General features: G+C 50.0%; 1 protein-coding gene across 2 annotated transcripts in view; it reads right to left on the bottom strand.

The window, feature by feature from the left end:
- Window positions 1-1,302: 1,302 nt before the first annotated feature.
- spats2 (spermatogenesis associated serine rich 2) overlaps window positions 1,303-14,854 on the bottom strand; it is a 32,558-nt gene continuing 19,006 nt past the window's right edge. Inside the window, exons 6-14 of one of the 2 annotated variants that reach the window (XM_069178673.1) lie at window positions 13,391-13,440; window positions 11,849-12,089; window positions 10,514-10,711; window positions 9,063-9,198; window positions 8,210-8,268; window positions 6,390-6,499; window positions 5,807-5,909; window positions 5,028-5,191; window positions 1,303-4,439 (exon numbers count right to left, since the gene is read on the bottom strand). In XM_069178673.1, the coding sequence (XP_069034774.1) occupies window positions 4,179-4,439; window positions 5,028-5,191; window positions 5,807-5,909; window positions 6,390-6,499; window positions 8,210-8,268; window positions 9,063-9,198; window positions 10,514-10,711; window positions 11,849-12,089; window positions 13,391-13,440 (1,322 nt within the window). In that variant the 3' untranslated portion in view covers window positions 1,303-4,178. The remainder of the gene's footprint in view (window positions 4,440-5,027; window positions 5,192-5,806; window positions 5,910-6,389; window positions 6,500-8,209; window positions 8,269-9,062; window positions 9,199-10,513; window positions 10,712-11,848; window positions 12,090-13,390; window positions 13,441-14,854) is intronic. The other variant, XM_069178677.1, reaches the window with a different exon arrangement.

The raw sequence follows: 14,854 nt of genomic DNA, 5'->3' as shown, positions 1-14,854 counted from the left end.
ACCTCCACCAGGATAATGTCTTGCACTACCAGGTAGAGAATACAATTGTTTTGCTTACTTTATCAATTCAGGGTGGAAAAATAATACGTTTGGAACCAGATCGGCAAAAAGCCTGGGATGTTTTAGAGTATGGCGACAGAGGCTCATACATCTTTCATAAAACTAGAATGTTGTTGGATTTCAGCCCAGCACGTTATGCTTTGATCTTGGGTGTGGTGAGTGGTCCGAGTCTGGGACCTAGAGCCATGAAGGGGTGGAGCCCCTCTCTCGCCGTCTTCTATGAGGACTATCCTTGTAGCCCCAGGCAGCTGAAGCAAGTGGTTATGGCTCATCTGCATGTCTGTGATTCACCTCTGTTGCAGCCAACAGTACTGTTAACATGTGAAAATGGTAAGAGGCAAACTTTTTCCTGCTTCAGTACAGATGCAAGACAAAAGGATCTACACTTAAGCACCAGTGCTGGCCTGGTCATACAGCTAGCAGCGTGACTGTAAAGACAGCACTGGAAACATGTCATAGCAAGAGGTAATATGACTTCAGCCGTGTTGGCATAAGCCAGGTTAGTTCTTTAAGGACGGGAGTGTTTGTGATAGCACCTCAGTTGGTGGGGTTTAATAGTTGCAATACCTTGCAAGGCTGTGGAAGGCTTATATATCTAGTAAAACTTGAGATTTTGCATTTGGTAAATTTAATCATTTAAAATCCATTACTCTAAGCCCATTAAAACATTTAGTTTTACTTCTCACTTGGTAATGTCACATTAGTGCCCCAGGGACATTTCCACACTTTTTAACCTTCAGACTGATTTGGACCTTACTACCATTTTATCCATGTACCAAAAACCCTTTTGAATGTATTTTAGCAATAGTAAATTTTCCTTAACATTGCTTAGTGCCAAAGCACAAGCATTAAGACCATATAAAATGAAACATGCTACATGATTTGCAGATTTCCTGGATGTCTCATAACACTCAAAAAATTATTCCACTATTGGTCTTGGTACCACATCCCCATTTTAGAACGAATTGACCTGGAGGATTTCAGCAGTGTATTTGACACTAACTAGTAAACCCACTACACCAGAAATGCTCACAATTATGGTTGCAGTCAACTTATTTTTAACTTTTTCCAACTGTATATATATATTTATCTCTCTCACAGATTTGTGAACCCCTTTCTTACAAACCTTTGTTCTGACACAGGATGAACAGCAAACTGCTACGCCCTTTTAACTGAATCATGCATCCAGTCTTCTACAGCTTTTCACCACGTACAGAAAAGATGAGTCGGGAAGCACCAGAATACATTTGCTAACAATTTTAATATTAATAGTTGATAACAGTAATGAGAAGAGTCGAGGAGAGCATGGCCACTCTGGTCTGTGAACGGATGGTGTCCAGGGCTGGTGTGCTGGAGCCATAGTGGAAGAGAGGGTGTCTTTGGTCCGTAGTTTTGGGGATGAGGGGGAGGAATGTAAGGATCTAGGGAGATGACAGAAGGCACTTCTATTTTTAGAGCTGTCTCAGATGCATAGAGAAGAGGGAAAAGGGTTCCGATTCCTAGCAGGCGTAGAGGAGGCCAGAGGCATGTACAGCAGGACACTTTCAGAACCTCCCGGGCGAGGGCATCCACACACACATCCGCAAGGCCAGTAGGAGAACGAGCTGCAGTTAGCCAATCCTGCATCGGTGGCCAATCATGCAGTTTTGAAATGCTCCCCCCAAAAAAACACATTTAGCTCCTACATGGTTTTAGCAATTTCAAGTGTAGTGAGTTTTATAGTGGGGGGGATGGGGAGATTGTTTTAACTTTCAGCCAAAAGGGATTTTACAAGTGATTTCCATTTCATCAAAACCTGTCTGTATTGAACAAAGCTGGGAAAACTCCTGCCATGAGCATGAATTGTGAAAATTGAAGGCGAAGTAGCAAGGATTCAAACTTGCCAGAGCAGCTCGCAGTCTAGACGTACACATTCTGCCACAGACGAGAGATCGGAGGCAGCGAGGGAAGAAGGATAAGGCTACTGGCCGCAGAGCCAAGAAAAGATGGAGGCAGTGAGGATGCAACTGTGCAAACATCTCTTGGAAGGCAAAGGCATCCTAAACACAAGCGCACAGGCTCAGCAGTACTTATTACCCTATTTTTCCATTATATATTGCTTAAGAATGAGGCCAGTTTGCTGATCACTGATCAATCCAGCTCAAAAACAGCACTCAGCTTGGCATCTAATTAAAAATGACACCTTGCACCTCAGAGAACAGGTCGAGCCCTTAAGAGCAGACAAAAAAAAAAATCTAACGTGAAGTCTGTGGTACAAATAAATGGAGTGGACTCCTGAATGTTAGGCTAAGAAGGGATGTACGATGACTAAGTTATTTCCTACTCCGACTTTTGTTAATCCTAACTAGTGCCAAGCCAAGAAGAATTCAGCCGTTACAGAATGTAAGAATGAGCAACAATGCAGAGAAACACTGACTGGCAAATAACCATATCTGCAAAACTAGCTTTAAGAATAACTGAATAGCAGATGCATGCACACAGATCCTTGCAACTGCCTTAAAGATGCACAGCTAAACTACCGCTGTGACACTACACACTAATTGTAGAATGATTCAACTGAAACTAACATTTCTAACATAAAATCTAACACTGCTGCTACATTCTAAAAAAGCTGAATATCTGCATTCAGTTGTTCAAGTTCAAAATAAAGATCACTGACCTCTACTAAACATAAGCTATTTCTGTGCAATTTCCCCATCATCTCCCCCCACCCCCCCAAATATTTGAGATGGCTCCACATCCAGTGTGACAGACGCTTTGCTCTTCAACCTTGTAACACCAGACTGTAACACAAATCGATAGCATTTTAAGCCAAGCAGCGTAAACAGGATAATCATGGTGAGGTAAAGTTCACCCTGTCCTGCAGAGGATCACTGCTTCAAAAGCATGCTCTACATAGTGTGGTATTATCTTCATTCACCTTTCCCACACTAGAACAGTCAGGCATTTCCAAAGAACAAAACCAATCTTCATCACAAACCCTGACTCCCATCAAGAACAGGGAACTTCAGTTTTGGGATTAGAACTGTTCTCGTCAAGTTGGCCTTTCGGCCAAATAAAGCAGTAGCTCACGGTCGGGCTTTCGGAGGCCATGGTGACCCCATCGCCTGCTTGTCGGGAAACCTGGCCCATGCATGCCTCTCCAACTGAAGAGCCGAACATCTTCCAAGAAGACTGCAGGGTGTACCTAAAGCCCATGGCGCTCAAACAGACATCTCTCCCGAGGGTGATCGCACACGCCCGTAAAAGGCAACAATTATTTTAGCTAAAGCTTGATGAGGCAAGGCAAACAGGAACGATGCAATGGCGAGTGCCTGCTCGTCTAGATGAACATTCCTGTGGAGGACATGGAGACTCCCAGCATAGACGCACTCCGACTGAGACCCCCTTCAATTCATTCAGGTGCTTTGCAAAGCTTCGACACAGGGGGTGAAACTCCAGTCCTGCAGGGCCGCAGGCAGCCCCCCCAAATTCCAGTGGCAATCCTGCACAAACAACCAGAGTCACTGAACGGCAGAGGTTAGGACTCAAAACACGCAAGCATGGTGGTTCTATAGGAAAAGAGTTTGAAAGCCCCGTGACGTAGAAAAGCAAAATAAATAAGGGAGGTAAAGGTTACCGACGCGCACTGCAGATACTAGCTTAGTGAGAGGCAAAAAATTCAACTTGGCCATCTAACTGGACTGATGGGAAAAAACTCCATCCCACTGGGTCATGTAGGGAGAGGAAGTGACAGACAAGGCAAAGCAAAGCTTGAGTAAAAATGTAAAACCTCCCCCCCCCATTAGGTGGCCTTTCAAATGTGCACCTATACAAACACTCACAGAGCTAAAGCCAGTCTGCAGTGAAGGATTCTAATGCTGGGTGACTTCATGCCAGTTCCCACCCAACGCCAGCAGGTGGGGGGAGGGCACCGGACCGCGTGAAGAGCAGCGACTGGCACAACCGTGACGGCTCTCCTGACAGGAGGGAGCAGGAGCAGCGGCAGAGGAGCAGGGAGAGGGAGGCGGGGCGGGAGGACCGAAGGCGACACTACAGCTCGGAGGATGTAAACTGGAGTTGTTCTGGAACTTGGTCAGGCGGAGGTGCTTTCCTCCAGTCCCGGGGAGAGGGGCGTGTCAGGGGCAGTGTGTCCGGGGGGGGCGCTGGGGCAGCCCGTTGGGGGTGGGCCGGTCCTGGTGAGGGGGCAGGGACTGGGCGGAGCCGTTGGTGGAGGGCAGGGAGGAAGAGGAGGTGGGAGGGGCAGCCCCTTGGCCTCGGTTGCCGGGGTAACGATGGCTGGTCCGGTTGGGGTTGCGGTCTGGGTGGGAGGCACTGTTGGACTGCTGCTGTCCTCCAGGCTGGTAGCCATGGCCTGGCCTGCGATTGCCTTGATAGCCCTGTGGGAAAAGGAGAATCCTTGTTATGGACCAGCACAGCAGGAAGGTTCCATTAAATCTCATCTTTTCTCACAGAAGAGCTGCAATTGTGTGGCAGAATGCAGATCTCAATTAGGATAATTTGAGATCTGCCAACGAATAAATACAGTGTCACTTCTTGTCCCACCCTTGAGATACCTGCAGATAGAGAAAGATGGGAATGGAATTTTACTACATTTCTCAAATTGTGTGTGGCCAGTAGGACTACCTTCCAAAAAATCTGAATCTTGATCTCCTCCATCCCAGAGGGACCACAGCTCAGGGTTGAGGGAGGGAGAGCAGACTCCAAATTTCCACCTGCAGTCTACTTTCTGACTTCTCTGTCCCAGCACAAACTCCTTTCTTCTTGGGGAAACGCAGTCAGAGCAGGGAAATGACAGCCCAGCGCCGAAACAATCGATCCTTTGACTACAGGCTGCCACCTGATCCTTTTCCCTTTGAGGCCAAGGGCTGGGCTCAGTCGACAGGCTGAAGGCTTGGCCGTGTCCACATTCAACTCGGAGAGCAGGGGGCGTCTGTGCGGAGGATCAGCCGGGTCAGCGCTCTCACCTGTCTGTGGGCCGGAGCGGGGCGAGCCCCGGACTCTCGGGGGCCGTACCCCGAAGCCTGGGGGAGGGGTGGGGGCGGTCCCTCAGGGGTCCCGGGGCCAGTGAGCGAGGAGGAGGCTGAGCTGCAGCGGGAGCGGCTGGAGTACCCCGTCTGAGGATGGTACACTGCAGACAGACGGCAGAGGGGGAAGACTTTCACCGACGCACTCGGCGGCCAGACAGGTCAACAATGAGGACCTATTGCTTTAAACAAATGCTCTGGTTCTTCTGTGCATAAAAAGGTCTTCCAAGCTAATATCCCGGCTTCTCAAAGGAACCGTCTGGATGTGATTAACTCCTCAACTGGCCAGGAAAGGTTGTGTGGCGTTCTCTTGTCTGCAATCATACCTCATGTAAAAGCAGTGTATTGTTACAGCTACAAACTATTTTAATAGGACACCAAGTCTGCAAGATGGACAAATTAAATCTCTGTCTAGTCATATGCTGCAGTGAGGGCCCTGGGTAACCAGGTTTCCAGATAAAGAACAGAAATTGAGAGGAAACAGATGTAATTAAGAAAATACAAGTGGCGTTTCTGAAGGAGAGAACCACTGACTGGGCTGTCCCAGATCAACTCGGGCTCCAGCCATGGTGTGGCATCACACAGGAGCCTCATGCATTTAGATACAACTTTAGCTCCTCCCCCAAGGTATCTGCCCCAAAAAGTAATTCCAAAAGAAGGGAGAAGATTGGGAGAAAAGGCAACAAGAACCCCAAGAGCCCAGCCTGCAGGGGGCGTACCTGATCCGAAGGACATGATGTTCTTCTTGGCCGGCTCCAGCTCGTAGGTGAACTTCAACGCGCGGCCCAGGTCTTCATCGTACTTGCGCTCGCTCACAAAGTGCTGCGGGGGAAAGGGTTGGGGTGGCGTTATCTCCAGTGACAGCTCTGGATTTCCAGACTCCAATTTCTGCCTTCACCTCCTGCTCTAATCTCTTAGCAAGCTTGTCTCTCGTCACAAGGCCTGTTCTTGTACACTGGAGGCTGGAGCAGTGCCCATCTAAGGTATCTGTAGCTCTCTGCGTTTGCTCAGAATCACATCTTGCTGGATCTCACACCGAAGACCATCCTCGAGTCTGCGTCCCTCCAACACTTATCAGAGCAGATAGTCTTGTACGTACACCTCCACCACGGAGAGCAGAATCCGCAAAAGATCAACGAAACCTATTTTCAATCTCACTCTCTTTTATGCCACCAAGCTCTCTGCAAAAGCAAACGATTGCCGGAAGATCTGCAGAATTGGGAAAGGGGTGGAATGTCCACACTCACTCTCACACACTGTTGCCAACCTGCCCAGGGGCAGAGGGCATGCAGCCACACTCACCTTGATGTCGGCACGCAGCTCGCTCAGCTGCTCCTCGGACATGGAGCCCGCCTGGTCCGTCAGCCGCCTCAGCATCTCGGCTTTCTTCTGCCTGCCATCCAGGATCGCCACTGCAACACAGAGCGCCCCCCCGTCAGGAAAACCACCGCACTCCCACTGCAGGGACCACCAGGGCGACTCCTGGACCAAAACGCAGCTCGATCTTGAACAGAGATTCTCCAAGGGTTTCCAATCCTGATGGCACTGGAAGTCAGCCCAGAACTGCGTCAAGGACCGCAGTGGAGAGCAGCTGCGTGCAGGAAGTTAAGTCCTCACATTGAGGGCTGTGCATAGTGGGAACAAACTGACCAGCCAGGCAAGAAGCAGCTTAATGAGCTTACTCCATAAATAACTAACCTTCTCACTAGATGTGGAAACCTTGTGCATCAACAGATGTTAAAGAATTAAAGCAAATGATGTCCAAACATGCACAACATCTCTAAACTGCAAACTACTACAGATCAAATAATGATGAAAGCATTTACATCACTGGAATGGTAAATCAGAGTAAGAGCTTGAGACTTTCAAGCAGGACGAAAAAACAATTCTGCTTAATGCTTTGCTCTCCGAGATGATGGCATTTCTTTAAAGCTAAAGTTCAGAAAAGAGCACCGAGGTGGGTGAGGGGCATTTAAAAATCGGGAAGACATTCTAATCTACCAGTTGAGTAAATGAATGACCCACACTGGAGCAGTTAGAAGAAATGAACGCAGACTAAAGCCGAAATCATTCCAGGTCAGGACAAAGCAGCATGTCTAAGGAAATAAAGAGATTTCTCATCCAGACGGAGAGGGGGAGGGTAGGTGTGCCCGGCCTGGCCAGAGGAATGCTTGGCTCTTGACTCTCGGGGAATAGTGTGCTGCCTCTGTGCACAAAGAGCTCATTCACAGCCCTGACACCTGAGACAAGCACCATCCTCTCGGACACACCCGCCACAGAACAGGCCAGGCACCAGGGAGAAACCCAGAGCACAACAGCAGCACTTCATTCATCCCAGGATAATCTATTTGGAACAAAGATTTTCCCCAAGGTCTTGTGCATCCATATAAAACGAGGCCTATTCTCCAAGGTCAGCAGGCTGGCTTCCAGTAAGAGCCGTTTTCGTAACTATTCTGCCCGTTTTAGGTCATGTCTGAAATCAAGGACAACAGAACAGCTTGGACACAGCGCAGAAGACAGAACGACCCTCAGCCAGCATTGATGAAAGCAGACCACACTTCAGAACCCGTGTTCACCAGACCTGCAAAGGCGTTTGCTAGACCGACGTATTCCACGGATGTCTGAAGTGGCATAGTCTCTCAGCCACACGAGAGATTTCGGCAGAGGAGGGTCATATATCATGTGTATAACACAGTGAGGAAACGAAGAGAACTTCGGCATTTCTTGGGCTGAAATCTAGTTCTCTGAATCAAAATGTAACTCTGCACCGCAGTTAAGGGAAAGCCAGAGGCTGAATTTAAGTGTTTAGATAAAAGTTTATAAGGTCAAAAGGGTTTTAAGACATTTCTGAAGTGGTGCATTTTAGTTTAAGGAGATATCCTGTAAAATTACTACGTGGGCTAACATCTCCGAAACAATCACAGATGCAACTAAACCTTGACTAATCAAACGCTCCTCCAACCGCAAATGTCAGGGGAAAGAATGAGCAAGAAGAAATCGTTGTTCTTGAGCTGAAAAAGCCCAGGCTTGTGGTGGACTTCAAGCGTGCAGCAGAACTAGGAGAGGGGGCGCAGTGTGGAGACACTCAGCTGGGACAGTGTCACAGAACGGTTCATACTCACTGGCTTCTGCTTTGACCTTGTCCATTTCTGCCAACAGGGCCACCTCCCGGTCCATCAGGCTGCAGGGTGCAGAGGAGACGCTGTTAGACCTCAGAGACCCACCACGCGACGTGGAGCAGCAACGTATCGTTTCAAACAGCAGGAATGCCCACTGGGACACTGGCATTATCTCAAGCTAGAGACTGGACTCTGAAAGTCACACGGCTTTAAATCCGACCCTCAGAGTGCAGGCTGGACTCTGTTGTCCACAGGTGCCCTTGGGCTGGCAATTGGAAGGCATGCCCAGGGACCTCCCTGGCATGCAGTGTGAGTGTGCCCAAGTGGCCAGCAGGTCTGCCGTTTGCACTGTGGACTCGCAATGTGAAGAGATGCGGAACACGACAGCGCAGTCAACAGCTCCCACATGCTTGTGGAAGGGTGCCGAGGGTGAGCAGAATTAGCAACTCTTAAATCAGTAGGGAATATTTAAACATGGCAGATGAATTAAACAGTATGAAGAATGGAGATTTCAGGACTTAATTGCTTCCGATTTAGTCCCCATTACAAATAAGGGACACTGAAGACCGATTTTAGGAGGGTCAGGATTTACTTGGCTCACAATAGGAGAGGAATCAACACAGACATTTTAATTCCATCGGTACATGCTCGTTTCCCCAAGGCAATAAAAACAGGAAGGATTTCCTTTAACTCCAGTTAAAGGAAATTGGATCAATCAAGTGATTAAAAACCTGAGCCAAATAAAATCCTCACAAGATCCTGCTGGCCTGCTCGATGAGTCACAGGGGCCTACCAACAAGAGAGCCTTTAAAAACCGTGCTCTGTGGCAGTACAGGGGCTGGCACGGCACACTGACCAGCTCTGGAGCTCTGCGAAGGTCTGCTTCATTTTCTTGATAGAGGAGTCCATCTCCTCCTTGACCACCACTCTGTATCGTGTGAGTGAGGCTGTGCAGCGCTGCAGGTCCTTGACAGACTTGTCTATGTTGGACGCTGAGGGACACGGGAGAAAACGCACGGATTAGCGGCAGGGAATCCTGTCTCCTTATTGCTAATTAACAGCCAATAAAAGCACAGTATCTAAAGCAGGGACAGAACACCAGTCCTGTGTTTTCATTTAGGATTCTGGCAAAAGCGAACCTTTTGATTACTTCAGCTTTCATCGTTTTTCAGAATTTTGATTCTCATCAGGCCTGATGAGAGGGACCAGGTACGTTCTGGGGATTACAATCGAAAGCTAAAAGGAGCTGATCTTGAATCTAGGAGCTCAGGGCATCTGAATCAGGAGAAAGATGAAGAGCAGGTGTGTGCTCTCCTGTGCACAGAGGATTGTAGGTCCAGGACCAAGCCCTCACCCATGGCCTCCATCGCTCCGAGAGCTACAGGCGAGCACTGGAGCTAGATTAGCCCAACACTCTCAGTCAGCTGCTCAGAACATAATGACATGGAAGAGACAGTATTTCACTGCTCCATCAAGCCAGCAGGAGCATTGGTATGGCCGGGCACAGGACTTGACCATATCCAGAAACACACCCCGAGTTTCTTAGGGAAGGGATCTTTTCCCAGGTTAATTATTCCCCTACGTTTCTCATTGCTTTATTGGGGTGGGCAGGGAATTACCATATAGTCACTCATTTATGGCATAATCCTCCCGTGCTAGAGAAAGCTGAAGGGGGGAGGAGGAGGGAGAACAGGACTCAAAACTTTCCCCGACTTTGAATTCATTTGCTTATTCCATTTGTTTACTTTTTCTCTTTGGACTGTGGCACGCCACAATAAACACTGACTCATGATACATCCAGTGACGCCGAGAACTTGCTCAACGCAAACCGAGGTACCGAGAGACAAAGCTACTCGGTGTTAATGAAGCAGTTTATATACCGTACACCTTTCACTTCCTGTTAGCGGACGCCACTGCTTTTCTGCTTCTCTTGCCGAAAGCAGGCCGACCAGCAGCCTGCAGGGGACTGGTGCTGAACGCCGCGTGACCTGTGGCAGGCCTCGACGCTCAGGAAGGAGGAGCAGAGATATCCGTTAAGCTCAGAACTAAAAGTGACCCATGTGGGCAGGGCAGTTCAGCTCTCCTCATTGCTTCCTCCTGCCTGATCCCCCTAGCGCCTCGCACTCTGAGCCAGTAACAGAAGACACACCGACCAATTCAGCGAATGCAGCCTGGGCCAGTCTGACTCGTGCAGTTTCCGCTGCGCTGCGCTGGCAGTTTCCTCGCTACCCGCGACGTGGCCTGGACCCCGCGGCCACGGAGAAGCAGCTGTCGGAAAGATGGGCCAGCAGGCGGCGGCTCACTTACCGATCCGCTTGCTGGTGGCCGAGGGGTGCTGGCCGTCCTCCGGCAGCGCCAGCGAGAGTGCCGACGACGGCTGGGAGCCGGGCCGGGACCGGGGCTTGCCAGCCGGGCCTCTGGGGAGATGGTGCGCCCGGGGCACGTGGGCATCGGCTCTGGCCTTGCCATCATCCACTTCCGTCCCTGCGGGAGAGCCGTTCAGTCCTGGTGAGGCACAGAAAGGGCTCACCTGACCTCGCAACGACCCAGCGGTAAGAGGAGATAAAAGCTCACGGGGAGCCCCTCGCCCCTATCCGTGACCCTGTAGGAGCCGTGAAAAACGGGGAGCTAGATGCTCGGTCAATCGGCAGAACTGCAGAGCCAGAAACTGGGTACAGCAGTCGTGTTGGAGAGAGAAGTACAGGAAGGAAGTGGGGGCGAGCCAGCGTGACAGTCCTGCAGATACCCAGACAAGGAGGACTCGCTGCTTGCTCTGCTGCTTTGGAGAAGGAGTCAAGGTTTAGAGTTGTGTTCTAATTGCTAATTCATTATTACAGGGCTTTTATGGCAATTTGTAACTGCCTGGCTTTTGTTTCTGAACCCCCAACAGGCCTTTTCCAGCAATCTCCCACTGAAGGCGTACATGCAGTAACGTTCAGTATTGCAAACAGTGAACACCAGCTGCAAGGAGGCTCAACTCTGCTACTCCGACACATCGAGAAGGAGAACCGTGTGGGAACTGGACCCCCCAGGGCCAGGAGGGCTGGTCAAGATCTCTCTTCCTCCACCAGCCAAAAAAACACAAACTTCAAGTTACCCTGACAACTAGAAAGCAGACAGCTGCTTTTTTTGCCTGAATCTGGATAGACAAGTTCTCTGCCTGGCGGGCTGACCAACCCCAAAAGCTGCCCCGGAAACAGCACCAAGGATTTCACAACCCTCTCGATGACGATCCAGTGGGGATCCCCTGGGAACAGCAGAGGCAGACCGGTCTGCCACCGTCTCCCGAGGGAAGCGGCGTGGACCACTCCTCCGCAGCACCGGACTTCGAGAGGAACCCCCACCACTCCCTCCTCATCGCACGACTCGCGATCCACCCCGCCTGCCGTCCGAGTTCAAACGGCCTCAGCTCGCAGGAAGCTAGAACTTCTCCCTGGGGATTCTTCCACTTACAGCGGCAAGCAAATATCAGGATTCGCTTGGAGCCTCGAACCCAGTCATCAAGCTGCATAGCAGCAAATCGGAAATCAGCTCCCAACTGCTCTTGACCTACTGCGTCTCCCGGCAGCTGGCTTTAGTCTACTGGGCGGGTGGATCTCGCCGGCCCGTGACCCGACGGGTCAGACAGGAACGCCGCCTCACCTGTAGTGTCGGAGAGGTCCGGGGTAGCCGGTTCCGAGTCCAGCTCGGCCGTGTCCAGCGAGACCGAGTCCATCTGCTCGCTCAGGGAGTCCGCCGAGTCGCCGTCCAGCGCCGAGCCGTTGGCGTGGAAGCCGTTCAGCCCGTCTTTGTCGGTGGGCGTGTCGGGGGGCTGCGAGGGGTCCCCCAGCCCGGGCCCGGCGCTGCTCTCGGCCTGGGGCTTGGGTTTTTTCTTCTTCTTGGGCTGAAACGGACAGAAAGGCTCAGAATTCCAAGACGCCTCCTGCTCCTCGGGTGAACCTCAGTGCGTGGTTACAGATTCCTTGGCTGGTCCCAATTCCTGTTGTGTGAGCTCTGAACTCCCCCGGAGAACTAAACCCTCAGCTGACCCATCTGCACAAAGGGCTTCACCCTTCTCAGCTTCCGGTGAGACAAAAGTAGTGCTGGCTTTCAGAAAAGTCCTCATTCAGGGGAGGAATTCTGGAGTTCGAGCCCAAGCAGACTTCATCCCGATCAGGGAAATGTCCGAGCAGAGAATGTCCAGAGGACTGCGCACTATTAATCGGTTACCTATTGCGGGTTGTTTAGAGGGGGTATAAAACAGCAGCAGCTCGTTAAACAAGCTGGGGACAGACTGACCAGAGCTCTGTTTGCTGAAGGTCTTGCCAGCAGCACTGCTGAAACCAGGGACGACTATAAAGAAAAGTTAATAATTTTTGAGTTGGAAACAATATCCAGATGGGACAGAGGAGGAGAGGACCAGGAGTCTGAACCGCTGGATAAGAATAAGAAGCATCTCCTCTTGTTTTCTTAGCTAAATGTTCCTAAATTGAATTTCCTCTGCGATATAAGAGCCATTGTATTGTTCTTCATCGGGACAGTGAACAGAAGCCAAACAAGGCTTGAGTGAGGGGCTGTCCTACAGTCTTTTCCTAATTCCAGCTGACAGCAATCTGTAGTGTGTGCAGGACTGTCAGAGGCCTCGGCCTGACATCAGTGCAGAGGGGAGGACTAAGTGAGTCCTGCACGTTCTCTGCCAAGACCTGGATACAGATCTGGTGCAGCTGCTGGAGCTTTATTGACGCACTGTTGCGCAAGGACACCTGTAAAACGCTCTCATTATAGGAGGCTGCGTATTAATTCACAGATCCTTTGCACATGTCAGAGGCAGAAGAGCAGAGCTGGTTGGCGTCAGTGGGCTTGCTCGTGCCCTTGGAGAGAGGACTGGAGGCTTGGACCCCCCAAACAAGCAGTCATTAGTGCAGGTCTCCTCCCCCACACTAGTGTCAGCTGGCATGCTGTACTGTCACGTGACTACCGTCTGAGCACTCATGGGTGCCTCCACCCCCCTTCTCAGAACAGGTGTGGGTGCTCGGCCGTCCGCTGCTCAAGACGGGGCGAGCAAAATGCACAGTAGGTGAATTACAGGGGACGGATGAGGATAGCTGCACCCCATCTTTGGGGCAGAATTGTCTCGGAGCCCAACCCCCTTCCCCCAAGTGAAAAATCAGTTGATCCTGCCAAATCCCGTTTTAAGGCATTTACCTTCTTTTTCCCAGTGACATTCCATTCCTTCAGGATTTCCACAGCATAGCCTGAAGGAAAGAGCGAAACAAAAAAAAAGCACGCATGAAATATTCAAAAGGAAATCCACACATCCCTCAAGTCTGGCTACCGGAGCTCAACACTGCAACAAACGCAAGAACTGCAACCTTTAATTATCACATCTAAGCATGGTTAAGACCATCTAAAAAAAAAAAAAGAAACCTGAAACATCCCACACGTCACTCGAAATGAAAAGTGTATCTGAACCCTGACTGAAGGGCCATTTCAAGTTCGGAGCGCGGACACCGCTTTGGGCTTTGAGCACGTTGGCAGGACAGGAAATGGGCTCACAGTGAGAAAGCACTCCCCTCTTTATCCCCTCACCTCCTTCCAGCACAGCCGAGCCAGGGACCCTTCTACTGGTGACGAGCACCGGCTCTCAAGCAAGCCTCCAGTGAGGGCGCCGAGCTCTGCTCAACAAACGGGACTGGAAACCACTACACTTTCCGCTTTCAATATTTCAAAACCCCCATCACGCCCCCTCTCGGCCTGTCCGCACAGCGCCTCCGCGAGTCCCGACAGAGGACTGCAGCTCTTCCCCCCTCCTGTTGTGAGCCACACACCAAGATTAAACACCCATCACGCAGGGAAGGTGTAGTATAAACTCAAACACTGTACTTTCACAATATATTTTAGTGCAAAAGACCGAGGAATAATTGTTTCAGCCCTAGTCAATTTTGTCAACAAATATTTCCATTGTTGATGTTTCGTTTACATTTTCAAACGGGCCTCCCACCTCCAGCGAGTTAATGACGTGACCTGAAGAGGACGGCAATGCTGCTACAGCGTCGTGACTAGAGAACGGGCTGAAGAAAAAATGGCGGAAAGTTCCAAAAGAAGCAAAGGGCGGGAACATTTTCTTAAAACAAGAATAAACAGTAGCCTGCAGAATATGCACGGTTGATTTAGCATTCCATGACATGCATGCTTGAGCATCCGGAAAGGAAACATCCAGGTGTGGACGAGAACACACCAGGTTAGTCACAGAACTGGGGTAACCGCAGAATAGAAAACCGATAGCCTGGTTAGCAATCAACATTTGTGCAAAAGGGTTACTACTGGCAAACTCAAATCGCAAACTTTTCATTACTAAGCAACTAGGTGTGGAGTTGTATTTAATTTACAAATGCATGGCGTTCGTGGCGTGGGTGGTATTCCGACAAACTGAGCTACCCAGTCCTGCTACCCTTACCAACATCCCTGAAGATCACCGTATCCTGTCAAATTATACAAGTCATGAGAATAGCGTTCTGAATAATTAGAAGGATTTAGCAATGGCGAAATACTACACACACTGGTTTGTCCGTTAGCCTCAAGTTAGCAGAATTGCAGTTCAATGCTACTGCTGCATATTTTCGGTTTGCTGAACCCTCACCATGAGGATAGGAGTCTCTTCAAAGAACT

This window comes from Lepisosteus oculatus, chromosome 1 (genome assembly GCF_040954835.1).
Source record: "Lepisosteus oculatus isolate fLepOcu1 chromosome 1, fLepOcu1.hap2, whole genome shotgun sequence".
NCBI classification, from domain to species: domain Eukaryota; kingdom Metazoa; phylum Chordata; class Actinopteri; order Semionotiformes; family Lepisosteidae; genus Lepisosteus; species Lepisosteus oculatus.
This window is presented reverse-complemented; position numbering and strand designations above follow the sequence as displayed.